Raw genomic sequence first — 14,840 nt, forward strand, 5'->3', positions numbered from 1 at the left:
TGCATATTACTTAAAACTATCACATTGTTCTTTGTGAAAAGTCCAGATCTCATTTATGCTAAGAGCAAGGCACAACTTCAGCAACTGATGGAGTCTTGGCTCCAGACGATCAGACAGCCTGTCTGTCACGGTCTGTGACATGTTTTTCTGGCAGCTCCTTCTTCCTTGTGGGACCTGCCAGGAAACACTTGCTGAGTGTTGCAGTGCAACATGTGACACTTCAGCTCCCATTGCTGTGACATCTCCTGTCTCCAAGATAGGAAGTGACGCAGGTTAAGATCATGCAACATCCCGCTGCTCTTGACACACAACTCCTAGGGGATGACAGAGATGTGTGCAGTTCATACAGGGACCTAGTGACAAGTTTGAAGATTTAGCAGAGATAGAACAAAAAAGGGATCTGCTGTGTGGGGTGACAAAGCAAATATGTCAAATGTGTATGTGCTTTATGGAACATGTAAAATGTCTTTTTTGTGACATGTATAATAATGAGGGAGATGCTGTAAGATAAACAGTTCCAGTTGGACTTAAGACCTAGATACTGTGGTTGTATAAGAGGCGTCTCACCACGATGCCAGCAGTATGCCTATCCAAACTGGGCCAGTCGTTTTAATGTTTAAAAAGATGTATTAGCTTCTCTGCATATGATGTTCTACATCAGTGCGCCGTCCAGATGGAGGGCAGGCAACTGGAGGCAAAGACAACCAACACTGCATAAATGCCTATGATTTGTACTGCATACGGCTGTTCCAAATGATCAAACTGAGTAAAAACAAGGGCCACATTAAATCCCGAAAATAATCTCCTGACCTCCCCTGCTAGTTTACCTCATCCCATAGTTTTTTTCTTTTTGTTTTTGTTAATACGACAAAGTTCAGCACGTTACCACAGACAGGAACAGTACAAATGTGTGTGAACTTATGACATCAATGTAACATGTTGTGTAATTGAGTAAAATTAGTCATTGAGTGATCCACTCATCCTTTTTACTGTCAGCAGTGTTAACTCTTTGTTGTGTTCTGTTATGTTGTGGAGACAGTGTGTCTGCTCTGTGGTGTGTGATAGAGGAGGCGTGTGTCAGGACACACTATTCTGAGGCCACAAGGCCGAGAGCCACAGCTGCGAGAGAGAGGAAGAGGAAACTGGACTGGCACTGTGGGTCAGTGTGTATGTGTGTGTGTGTGTGTGTGTGTGTGTGTGTGTGTTTTAACAGGGGTTGAGGATGGCTCAAGGTTACGCCATTCCTCTGCTGGGGACCAACGTCACACATCCTGTCTTTACTCAATACCTCCTGCCAACACACACTCACTCATACACACAGACCTACAAGTACTTCCAGGCTGCAGCAGCAGGACACCTCCCTCAGGGCGTGGTCCATTGTTTGGAGACGTGTTTGTGTTTGTCACGCTGCGAGTGTTGATGTTGCAGTTGTCTGCCTTTCCTTCACTGTCCCTACAGCGTCATTTAAGACCACAATAACAGAGCAAGGAAGAAAGAGAAAATCACATTTGCATGCAGAGTTATTAATGAATCCAGTAGCAAAATAAGCAATAATAAGCAATAATTCCTACATCAGTAACATTAAAAAACTCATACAATGACTGCAAGTGTTGTGCTTAATATTCTTGTAACTTGAGAGTGATCACGTACTGCAGAAAAGCAGCATGTAAAGAAACAAAACCAAGCTAAATTGTTTTTCAAACTGTTAAATGAGGATAATTTTCAGTTCATGACATCATGGTCATTGAAATATAAAAGATGAGTGGAACTGCACTCAGTCAACTTCACTGTGGAAGAACTGTATCACGAGATTCATGAGAGTTTCCATTCATGCATTTATATGCATTTTTATTCAGCTCTTCACCCACACAGACCAGCAAAGATAGAGGAGCTGCTGTGCTGCAGAAAAGCTGTTGGAATGCCAGACATGGAAATATACATACCACCATATATTTATCTAACACTTATTCTTTTATACTAATTACTTCTCATGATGTGTGTAGCTCTAACTCAGGATATCTATTTGATATGTCTTAACTTTTCTTAGTTTATATATTAGATGTGACCAGAGTACTGCACACCCACTTTGAAAAAAGTTTCAAATAAACATAAACGAAACACAAAAAAACAAACACTAAACATCAGAGATGGAAAAGGTTAATGTTGGGGAGTCCAGCTCCTCGCTGGTAAGGAGAAAGTTCAAATTGATTCACTCTATAAGAAGGGAACCAGACACACTTTACATGACAACTTCAGTGTCTGTTATATGCTTAGTAAACTGATCTTTGTTTTACATAAAATCTGCTGGTTTAATAAACCGCATACCACACAAACAGCTACTACCTTAGTATCAATTTTGAAACAAGACAAAAATGGCAGAAACTCACATTTTCTCTTATTTCGAAGGAAAACATAACTGGCCAACTAAATTGAATTTTTGCTCTTAAGAACAGATCTTTATCTGTTTATCTGCCATCATCTATTCTGTTGTTTCTATTATTTTGTCCACGCCTATTTACATCAATGAGAGTAGGCGAAATAACAGAAAAAAACCTCTCACTATAATTCAGTATAGTTCAACGGCAGCACAATTTGCAGCCTCCAAGATAAAGTTCCATCAATACCTCACAACAAAAATTGAACCTAACCTTCATGAAGGGAGGATTTCCTACAGACTGCATTAGTCTCATGTGTATCTGGTAAACTGGCAACTGATGGACATTAACTACACATACAATACATACAGCTCATCCCCCAGCTGAAGCTGATGAAAAGTGGTGTTAAGTTTTTAGACAATGTCAACATGTGCATTCATTGTGTTGAAAGATGTGATGTAACGAAGATAATGCTGCTGTTGTTAGAGGGTTGATTGTTTTCCGTTTGACGTCATCTGACAATCACGCTCACATGTTCGCCCTATTGTTGTCGAAAAGACGTCAAGCTGTCATTCCTGTCAGCCACACAAGAACTTAAAGTAATAAACTGCCTGTTGACATTGTTAAGTCAATAACAGGAGCCAGATTGGGGACAGTATTGCATTGCGAGTTGATGTAGCTGGACCTGCCAAAAAATGTATTTATGTTAATGGTATAAATTATAAAATTCCCCAAGTAAACTTGAACTTACATGCTGACATTCCAGAATAATTTAGCTTCACACTGAATCAATTGGTTTTTTGATTAATCGGGATTTTCATATTTGCCATAATCATGCTGCCTTGAATTTAAAATGGAAGCAGGATTTTTATGTAAAAGGTTGAATAAATTAAATGTGAATGGAGATTTCAACACTTTGTCATACCTTAACAACAGAACAGGTTGATTTCCAAGGACTTTCAAAACGACATGTATCACTGTTGTAATGGTCGTGAAACGATCACAGTTCTGCCCCAAAACTACCTGGCTAGGTTTAGGCAACAAAACGGGAGAAGGAACAACATCATGGTTTAGCATTAAATAAGTATTTTTGTTGCTAAGGTAATGTAAAACATATGTCACATCACATACATCACTGACGTAGTATACTACACATACTAGCATACAAGGCTATGTTTTTATGAAAAGTAGTCACATTTGACTTCAGTCTCCTGGGTGAAAGTCCTTTGTTTGACCCATCCATGACCCCTCCCACCCACCATATAAGGGCTTCTTCGACATTTGTACATTACATGGACTTTTTAGCTTTTTATGCTAGGCCACATCGCTGCCCCCTCTGCTCTTGTAATTTTTACTATGGTCACTAGATGTTGCCACCTTGCAATAAGCAGAAGTATGGGTCGTAATAAGCTTCTTGCAGTCGATGTTTTTGGCCATTTTTTCAGCGAGAGTGAGCTGAAAGATTTATGTAAGATTGAGAAGGGCGGCAGTTCAAATATTGGCCAATACTAAAAACAACAGAGATTTTAAAATAACGTTAGGGTGACATTAGATGTGTTTAGCCTCAGTTACATCCATGATGTTTCTGACGGCCCCTCGATCTTCACCAGCAGCAGAACAAAGAGTTTAGGACAGTAGATCAGAGAGAGTCGTGAGTTGCAGGACATCACAAAGAATTGGATTTTGCAAGGGCAAGGTGCAGCTTGTTTGCTGAATGTGCAAAACACAAAGTGAGACAGCCCCCCACCACAGACACACACACACACACACACACACACACAGACAGACACACACATAACCATCCACCAGCCCTCCATCCATCTTCTATACCAAATGTCACCCTACATGTATAATGATGGGGGGTGGGGGGAGGGGGTTTCATCCAAATACCTCTGCTGGCCCCAGTCTGCTGTCAACAGAAACCCCATCACACCTCGCCCAACCGCACACATACACACACTCACATTGAGGCCTCCTCCTGAATGAAACTGCATGGTAATCAGAAAGAGTGGATGAATCAATGGACTGCGCTCCTTAAAAGTAGTGTGGGGAGGGGATGTGGAGGTCGACATGAAGCTCAAATTGATGCGAGATCGCTGAAAATGAAGATAGCAGCACGAGACAAAAGAGGGGGCGGGTCCAGGCATGGAGAGGAGAATAGAGGGAAGGAAGGCATATTGATTTGTCTGGGGGATGGGCCTGAGCCAAAGGAGAGAGAAGAAGGGGTGAACAAAGAAGAGGAGGACACTCTGATTTGAGGCTCTAGCTAACGTTAGCTGTGTAGACTACCCCAGCTTTAATGGAAGTTCTAGTACATCAGTATCATTGGTATTACAGGTCTGAGCCTGTGCACTTTCCCATGTGTGTGCTGGAAAATCATTAAAACTTGTGATCTCACCGCTGTGTTTACCGCATTGTGCTTTTCAAGGTGATGTGGTTTTATCTGACTTCTGATCTGTCTGTGTGAGAGAAGGTGTAGTTCCCATAGTGTAGAGATAGAGTCATTGTGCTGAGGGCTTGTCATGAGTTGTGCAGTTTCTCTTGGGGCCCTATATTTGCCTTTTCCCACAGTAATGCAGTCAAGACTACATATTTTTTACGTACACCTGTCCTCTGTTTAGGAGGCCTATAGAGGTCCATACAAGAGCTGCTTTGTTTTCTTTCTGATTTACTGGGTTTAAAGTAGGAAGAGACTGAGAAAGATTGGGAAAGTGAGGTGGGATGATGTGTTAAAGACCCTGGGCTGTATTCAACTGCTGGTCTAGTGTGTTTAATCTCTTTTCCTTCATTGAAATTGTGGCCTATTTGAGAGTTGTGGTGATAGCACAGACTTAAGGTGATTTCTTCTGTTTGCTGAAACCTGTGTTGAGTCTGTTTTTAGTTACACTCTGGATCATTTACATTTTTGTTTTGGTTTATTTGGTCCAATAGCAATAATGCCAGTTCATCTAATTATACACCAACTAGTCTCTATATACAGACTCTACATTCAGTGAATGTAGAGATCTTGCCTCCGGAAGAAGTGCGGAAGAGCCCTGGTTTCCGGTTGTAGGCTGTTTGTAGTCCAGATGATATTGATCAATCACGGTTGAGCCGACTGCAGTTGTTGCCAGGTTAAACACTCCGTGCGGTGAACTAGGGAGACGGAACATAATTGGCATCACTGCAAACTCTGAATCCATTGCAATGGTTCAGCATATTTACTTATATATAAACGGAAGTCGGAAAAGGAAATTCGCCTCCTCAAACCGGAATGCCAAAAAATTGGGGATCTGCCCCCAGAGGCTGTATCGCCGTCTGCCGGAAGTCAGACACAGAATACAGCCGATGGGTTCCAAGAATGTACGCCAACATGATGGCGGCTGTAGTAACTCAAATTCAGCTAACGCAATCCCCAGCGCAGAGGTCCGCAGCGGGCTGGGTCTAATCTGTGTAATTGCAACAAGAGAAAGGTTGCTGCTGCAAGAGTTTGTGTGGGGTTGGCAAACTGTAGGTGGGATTGCACCTTTAGCTCCATTTCCACTGAACAGTACGGTACGGTTCAGTTCGGTATGCTTTTTTTCCGTTTCCACTGTGAAAAGTTGTGGATGGTACCAATGGAACCGTTCTTTACCGTTACCATTTTTGAAACTCTGTAATGCATCCTGCCAATAGTGAAAGGTGTGGTCTTCATTCATCACTCTCCTTTGCTGGAAGGAGTGAATCTTTTCTGAAATAGTCTTGCATGGTGACAATAGACACAACCATCTTATTTAAATGCAACTGGCTGCCACAGTGATGTCAGCTCTACTTTTATCTTGTGAAGTGGTCGGAGATTGGCAAACAAGAAAGTTTAAAAACAGACATTAAAAATGATGCTGTGTTCACACCACATTTGAAATGTTTTGCTTGTTTTTATGGTCGTGAGGCCTGATGGAAACTGAAGTATGACTGTGAGCCTCTGATGCTTCCCGATCTTATTTCTCTGATCCTCATTTCATCTCCACTACAGATGAAAAGTTCAAGCTCATAGCTTCTGTGGGATTTTTCTGTTTCTGCTGAGCACTCAGAGGAGAGCAGATGGAGGGATTAGAGTTTGATGTTCATGGTGCAAGACCTCAGACCTCACTTGACCTAAAGGGTTCAGATAGGGTCAGGCTGAGTGTCTGAAGTGAAGTGAAGAGTTTGTTAAAGGAAAAAAAATGCACTTAATTTTATTAATATGTATTTGTAAATTATGTAACATAAATATATATACTTCATATGACATTTGGTTCAGTAGAATGAAAAAGTCAGTGAGTTTATTTAAAATCCAACTTATTCTTAAAGAATTTCATAAGAAGCTTTCGTAATTATGTAGCAAAAGTTGATTTCTGCAGCTTTTAGACACATTTTAACTGGACTTGATATGTTCTTGCCATTTCAGCCTGAATGATATTAAGTATTTTTATAATACTTTGCACATTCTTTGGCAACTCTAAGGGGTTATAGGATTGGTCAGGCAGATAGTAAATATTAAGGCCTGTGTTTAACACAGTGAATGCAGTGCAAAATATAATATCTTAGTTTTTCTCATTTCTAATATCACATCCATGATTTTTTACTATTATCCCACTGTTATAAAGAGACCGTGACTATGTTTAGATGCACAAAATATTGTGTGGTTTTTTTTGCCCTTTAAAAAAAATACAGTATTCTATTATACTGTTTACATCGCCAATGGAAAAAGAATATTCCACCAATATTCCTGTTTACGTGCAGCCATACATACTTTGATAAATGTGCCCTAACATGTTGTGTATCACATCAAAATATGAAAAAAATGGATTGGCTGGTCCTGCTTGTGCCATTTTGCTTTTTTCAAAATAGGATTTTTTTCCACTGGTAGCTGACTTGTTTGACCGTGGGAACTCAGCCTTTTTCTTTCATTCCTTCAAACACGTTCTTGAAAAGGTTGGCATTGCAATATTTGTACATGTCCAAAAACCTGTTTATCTAAGTCTTCCATAATGTTAAAAAGTAGGTGTGTTTCCTCCAACCAGAAATGTGGGCTTTTCTTCTTGGCATGCATCGCTACCTCAGTCTTGCAAACTGTTGGCGACTTGGTTTGTGTACAATGCATTTATGACAATGCGCAGAGCTGACCGTAAACACACCAGAGGCCGTGTGTTTCAAACTGCAGTAAGAACTGTAAGTGAGACACATATTCTTAATGTGCTGTATGTATGCCCAATGAAAGCCTGAAAAGTACTGGCATAACCCACTTGTCTTAATTGGAAATGCTACATATTAAAGAAGACCTGATTTGGAATATCCAAACGAAATATGCTGTTTACATGACCCATATCAGATTCAGAACATTGTCATATTTGGAATAATAGTGGAATATTAGTGTTCAGTGTCATTTGAAAGTAGTACCGTGTAACCTTTGACATGATGCGTTCAGGGGCAGATCAGTGTGCTGATGTTACTTCATGTTGTACAGATGCAGCAACATGTGTCTACATCAGTGACCTCTCTGCCACACATGAATGTGAGGAATGCAGACTAAGAAAGGTCAGATGAGATTCATAGGAGGTCTGGCAACTCGCTATTTCACCTTTGGGTGTCTGCTGGTACCAGGCTGCAGTCATATGACTGACGAGAGCACAGTCAAGGTCACATGGAATTTGTTGGTGGCTCTGATGTTATATGACTGTGCTGAGCGAGATACTCTGGAGAGTATACCTTTATTTCACTAATTTATTATCTGTATAAATATGGTACAGATCATGTTTTATGAGCACTGAATGCAACAATAATGACAAACTTTCAAAGTCTCAGTCAGTATTGCAAGCTGAATGATATCTCTTTAGAATTTAGGCAGCATTTGTTCATTTCAAGGACAAGACTGGTATTATCAGTTTTTGTTTTAGTGCCTTTTTTTGTTTGTTTTTTTGTTTGTTTTTACATAAAAATTACACTAATAGTCCATGCTCTTTATACTTATAATGCTACTGAAAATCCCTCTATCAGGTCTCAGATTTTCTCCCTTTTTTCATGCTATTTCACCCACAATTCAGAATCTTTCCCAGTACAAGTCTTGGGTTTAATTGTATATAGTTATATTTACTAATATAACATCTTTATTTTATACATATCTGCAATACATTTTAACACTTTCCCATACTAAAGCTCCAAGGAAATTAAAACAATCCTTCTTGGGAAAATATACAGTCAAAATATCTTAAAAGCATGTTTTCAGCTCTGAAGCTATATGTAGCAAGATCTTTGGCACTCACCTTTTTATATACAATCAAATAACTTCTAGGTGTGATAGGACTAAATTAAAACTACAAGGAATCAAAATTTGGTTGCAAGAAAAAGAAAGCTGGTGAAGATATCAACTTAAAAAAAAAAAAAAAAGATTCTTTGTCTGGGTAAATTTGATTACTGGAAAACATTTAGCAACAACTACTTAAACATTTTGAAAATTATCCTTAGTGTTTCATAGACGTTCAGTATAAATTTCATCCTAATTTCAATCCAAGTGAAAAACAAACAATTGGTGAGGCTTAAAATACAAATACAAAGAATCACAAAAATGATGAAACCTAGCTTTGAGGGCCAAACTTCAAAAATTCAAAAGTACTTTGGTAGAACTATAGCATTTTGCAAGGTCCTATAGATTTAACTGAAGTATTTACATAATTGTTTTCAATTTTACCTGACTGTTTACCTGTCTCCTCTCTCTCTCTCCTCAGCATACCTCCCTGTCAGCCAGCCGCTCAGAGAAGGGTACCGGCTGGTCGAGCCGCTCGCTTGGTGCCCGATGTCGTAACTCCATCGCCTTGTGTTCAGATGAGCAGCCACACATTGGAAACTATCGGCTGCTCAAAACCATCGGCAAGGGGAACTTTGCCAAGGTCAAACTAGCACGACACATACTGACTGGCAGAGAGGTGAGTTTAAAGAAACAGGAAGGTAGGAGTTCTGAGTTCTGTGTCAATAAAGTCACGCATGCTGGGATTGATGAGGCTGAAGGAAACAAGTTTTAAGCAGACTCCTGAGTCACAACCATTGTATGGGAGCCAGAACAGAACAGCACCCTGTGACTAAGTCCACAGATGGAGTTTTAAAAGGGCTGCTCCATCGAGTTCAGAGCACCTTCTGTTGGCAACCAAAACTGTCTCATCTCACAGCATGGTCAGACCCTTTGAAGAGAGACAGCCATGTTTTTTTTTGTGTGTGGGTGTATGCCTCTGTGTTAAATACACTGAAGTCTTTCTTCTCATAAAACCTTGACCTACATTAGTTGAGTTAATAATGCCATCAGGCTCAGTAGAAACTTTGTGTGTCTGCCACCAGCTCGATCATGTGAGAGCTGTTGTGTTTTTGCCATATAAAGCAGAAGACAGTCATATATTGGTGGTTTACTGTGGTGCATTGACGCAGTCTTTGACCGGGTCACCACTTCTTGTTAAGGCTCTTATGAAGGCTTGTTGGTTCATTTAGTGAATTTCAGCTACTGTGTTCTATACATGCTGTAAAACACTGTGTATTTCACTGTTTGTCCTCACTTTGGTGTGGTTTGATTTACACCTTCAGCTGTGAATAATGGATAATGCTATTTTATAGCAAAAAATGTGTTTTCTTTTCATGCATGGTTTATATAGTCTAGAAATCAGACTCAGACCCAAAGCAAGGTGTTCAGTAGCTACCAGTCTGATAAAGACCAAGTCAACCTTAGGCCCTGATCAGACAGAGCACTTTTGCAGCTTGCTGTGTCTTTTTTAAAATTGTTTCAGGGTAACAACCAAATCACACTTAGCTTAACCACTATTTTACTGAGAAGCAGACTCACACATACCTTAAAATCTGCATTAAAAAATGGACAGGCAGAGGGCATCTGCCTCTAATTGAGGGTGAGAGGCTGTTCCCAAATAGTGCGTTGGTCACAGGGAAACGGAGATCCATGTGGGTATATGAGATCCTCAGAAAGAGGAGGAATTACAGGAAGTTCCACCAGCTGAGTCAGGAACAGTTTGACAATATGTTTAGTAAAAAAATTAAAAAGTAGTTGGGACAGCAGTTTGTTCAGATATCCCGTGCAGCTTGCTTAGGACAAGGTTAAAAGTAAGCCAACATTAACTTCACACAAACCATTTACACTACTACATGTTGTCATCACCACCACAGGAGGCCTGCCTTTCCATTAATCTGATTGGACAATGGGGAAAAAAACACCAGTGACATGGAGGCGTTCAGGGTGCTCCTGCAAAAACGTTAGGCGCATAGAGCAGAAAAACATGAGGCACTCAGCAGCACAATAGCAGCAAGCAAAACATTTAACTCTCTAAGCCACTAAGATGCACTCCATCTGAAGGCACTCTTATGCAGTTGGAAAATTGAAATAATGCAAAATAAATGCAATTAGAGGTGAAACATTTGGTCGATACATTGATTGAAATTTTGATCAGCAACAGTTTTCAAGCAAAAAGAATCCTTTTTTTTCCTAATACGATCTTCTTAGTTGTGAAGGTTTGCTGCTGTACTTTCTCATAATTTACAGTAAATTGAATATGTTTGGGTTTTAGATCGTTGATGGAGATATTTCAGGACACCGTCTTGGGTTAAATTAATATTTATTGGCCGTCTTTAAGTATTTTCTGTCATTTTTTAAACCAAACATTTAATCTCAAAAATATTCATCAGCAGATTAAGTCATAGTAAAATAATCATTAGGTGCATTAAAACAGAGTCAAAAAGAAATAGAAGAATGACCCCAAAAATTTTTAATTGTTGCAAGAAATTACACACTTTCTTTAGTGTGCAGATAATGTTTTCTTTGTTAGACTGTTTTTGTTCATTTCTTTTTGAAATTGTTTCCTCCCAGGTTGCAATAAAGATCATCGATAAAACGCAACTCAACCCAACCAGTCTACAGAAGGTGAGTGACATGTTACTCTGTGTGTGTGTGTGTGTGTGTGTGTGTGTCTTCGTACTCCAAACTCATGTTGATCACATAATTACTGTCTTCCTGTTTTCTTGTTTTATATGATCTCTGTTTTGCCCCCGCTAACCTTATCTACGAAACCTCTATGAATTCATGATCTAGATGTGGATGTGACATATGTTTCATCATCCTAAGTGTGTTTACTTGCATTTGTTTTGCATCATTGAGCACAGTAGTGTCTTCACGTGTTGTTTTGCTTCAGTTTGTAACTCTCGGATGACCCTTGCGTGCAGCAGTCGTCTGAACTTTGCCCTTTGGTTGTTATGTGAAGCTTAGTGTTGGGGAAGCTGTTACTGGCTGCAGGTTGGGCGCAGAAAAAAACTCTGCATCAGTTCACGGAGGATTTGCTTAACGTTGAGGCAACAGTGTTGGTTGTGCACAAGTGGATGCAGTGGAAAAAACCTTTTTTTCAACTTCAGCTGTGGGACTGCTGTTAGATAAAAGGCTTGTCTGTTCAGTTGTTTTTGTAGAATCAATATAGTTTCATACAGACATTTCAATACGCTGGTGGAGTGTCACATAACCATCATTTGTCCACACAGTCACACATGAAATAACTAGGTTAAATACTTGAGCTAATGTACGTCACTGTATGCTTGTTTAGGGTCATGTATTAACTACATGTGCTGCACTCATGGCTCTAATGAGATTAAGCTCTCTCCTGTCTGAACTTGGCCTACTGCCGCTAATTGTGTGTGTGTGTGTGTGTGTGTGTGTGTGTGTGTGTGTGTGTGTGTGTGTGTGTGTGTGATGCATGTGTTAACTGAGAGCAATCTAATGAAACAAAATTGAGTGTGAAACATTGCCTCAGGGCTGCATTCTGTTTTCAAGCAGTTAAAGCTGAAGTTATTTTCTCATCTGGCTTTGTTGGTGAAATATTCACTCTGAAAATAAAGCTCTATTGAAATATTGGTGTCTGTACTTAGGAGTGTAAATCACTAATGAGGGCTGCATGTTATCAGTATAACATGTATACACGATAACATTGTTGAATATTGTGATGATGATAACAATTGCAATTAATAAACAAATATTGAAGTATACAACGTAGACCTCAGACGACAAATAGCCAATGCACACTGAATTTAAAAAGTAAATAAATGTAGTGATGGTTTAGTTCTTCAGTGTAGTGAGTCCATGGGACCCACAGGGGTCATTTGAGTGGGTTCCAGGAAGGATTTTTCAGTCAAAGTTGAAATAACAAAGATCTGATGGGGTGTAGTAGTGTGATTTGCTGTGCCCGCTTCATTGAAATCAGTACAACAGACACCATAGTCTGGCTCCTAGAACACTGTCACTGATGTCATGACCTTTCCTTCTTTTATATTTTCCTTGGTCTTTACCAGGAAACACCGGCACATTGAGCTTAAGAGAGCAGGGCATGAACCTGGTTGGTGGGTGGACAGGTGTTAGATCTGTGCAGAGCACCAGAACAAAACACAGACACATTATGGACGGTTTGATAATAACATCCAAAACACACACACACGTTTCACTCTCAGTGGTTTCTGTGACATAAGAAATAATTTAATAACTAAAAGGCCTAAAGTCATCCAATGCCACTGTTTCAGCACAACATGCAGCGTGTGAATGCGTGGCACATGTAAATATATTATTTATCGTAGTCAGTGCAAGCCGTCTTTTGAGATACCTATATGACGCATGTTGATAGGTGATGTGATGAAGGTAAATTTTTGATATGTTGTGCAGCCCTATAACTATCTTTATCATGATACGATATTCTATCGATTCTTTGGAAGATACTATATTTGCCAATATCACAAAATCTGCCATGATACAATTTCAAGCTGCCACCCCTTTCTTTTATGATTTTGGCCATAAAGAAGGAAAACAACACATAAGTAATTGTAAATAATTGTAGCTTTTTAAAGCATGCCCTTTGTGCTTTTTTTCCTCTCTGCCTTTTATTTTGTTTCTGATGTCTTTGCTCTTCGTCATTTAGAGACAGTTTTAACCTTGTGTATAAGTTGTGTTCTCACAGTTCATACAAGTAACTCTTTGTTCCGCGGAAGCTGTACTGACCAAACTCTGGCCAAGTCTGATTATGAGTTTTCTTTATCAGCACCTTCACTGCAACAAATATGCTCAAGAGATCGATACTACATGACACACACATACGCACACAGCTAGTCTATTGATGAATACTCAGCTGGTTAGATAACCAGTTCAGGCTAGGTCTTGACTCTATTGATAAAGCAGGGTTGGGTTATTGATGGTGTCTAGCTCTGTGCGATAGTTGGTCCACCTGGCCTAGATACTCACCAGGACAGCAGATTTATCACTCTGCTGCTCTGACTGCTCACGCCATAACCAAATGAAAACAAAAAAAAAATAGCTCCAAAGTAGTGGCTTTTAAATCTAAATCTTTTGGAAACTGCACTTGTATCATGTGACATTTCAATCCAGCATGGACTCTTCAGGAAATAGATACTGACTGCTGTCACGCAACATTGCACATATGACCAAGACTGGAAAGGTTTATCGCCAAAAAGTGGTGTATCAGTTCTGAGACAGTCGCTTATTGAAGTTGTTCACTTTTCATCCTTTATCAAGTATAGTTCTGCAGTTACATTCTACAGAAACGCTGCACAGTGAACATTCTGTCAACGTGTTATCATCAGCTGATAAACTATTGACTGAGGTGAAGCCGGGGTGACGGATGGTTGTCTGTATGTGTGTGTTTTGTGTGTGTGTGTGTGTGTGTGTGTGTGTGTGTGTGTGGTTGACCCGCTGTGGGAACACAGACCTTCTTGTGCTAAACAGAAGTCGTGAGATTTACCTTTTTTCTCTCAGAGCATTATTTACCTTCTGCTCCAACAGTGAGATGGCCACTCAATGACATCATGAATGTGCTCTTCACATCTTAAAGCTAAGACCTTGGTGTTAACAAGGCTGATACAGTGCTTTGTGTGTGTGTGTTTGCGTGCGTACGTATGTGTGTTTGCGTGCGTACGTGTGTGGTTGTGTGTGCATTCTGCAGCAGAGTGGTAGTGTTCTAGTGCTGCATAGCGCAGCGCTGCCAGTTGCTTCCTGTCCTGTCAGCATTATTCAGTTAGTGTAGGACACCGAACATGCTGCCAGGTGACACTGTCTCTCTCTATGTCTTTGTCTGTCTCTGTCTGTCACATAACCTCTCTTTCACTGTCTGTCTCTTTTTCCTGATTTAATTTCTACAAGCTAGGGATGAACTTTTTTTTTTTCATTATTTTATCAGTTCTGCTATTATTTTTCAATTACTCAGTATATATCATCTAGTCTGTAAAATGTAAAGCAAGTTCTGAGAGTCCCAGGAGACATCTTAAAATGTTTTGCTTTTTTTTTGCTTTTTTTTTTTTAACCAAAATACCAAATAATTCATTTTTATAAGATATATAACCGTGAAAAACAGCAAATCCCCCCTTTTCAGCAGTGGAAGAGCAAATGTTCAATTCAATTTTACTTTATCAACTAGGGCTGCAACTAAATTGCAA

The 14,840-nt window shown here is 39.8% G+C and overlaps 1 protein-coding gene across 4 annotated transcripts in view; it reads left to right on the plus strand.

The window, feature by feature from the left end:
* Positions 1–14,840, plus strand: part of mark4b (MAP/microtubule affinity-regulating kinase 4b) — a 72,676-nt gene that overhangs the window by 13,941 nt on the left and 43,895 nt on the right. For all 4 annotated transcript variants that reach the window (XM_049577661.1, XM_049577656.1, XM_049577659.1 and 1 more), the window contains exons 2-3: positions 9,098–9,295; positions 11,230–11,283. In XM_049577661.1, the coding sequence (XP_049433618.1) occupies positions 9,098–9,295; positions 11,230–11,283 (252 nt within the window). The remainder of the gene's footprint in view (positions 1–9,097; positions 9,296–11,229; positions 11,284–14,840) is intronic.

The sequence above is a fragment of the Epinephelus fuscoguttatus genome, linkage group LG5 (genome assembly GCF_011397635.1).
Source record: "Epinephelus fuscoguttatus linkage group LG5, E.fuscoguttatus.final_Chr_v1".
NCBI classification, from domain to species: Eukaryota; Metazoa; Chordata; class Actinopteri; order Perciformes; family Serranidae; genus Epinephelus; species Epinephelus fuscoguttatus.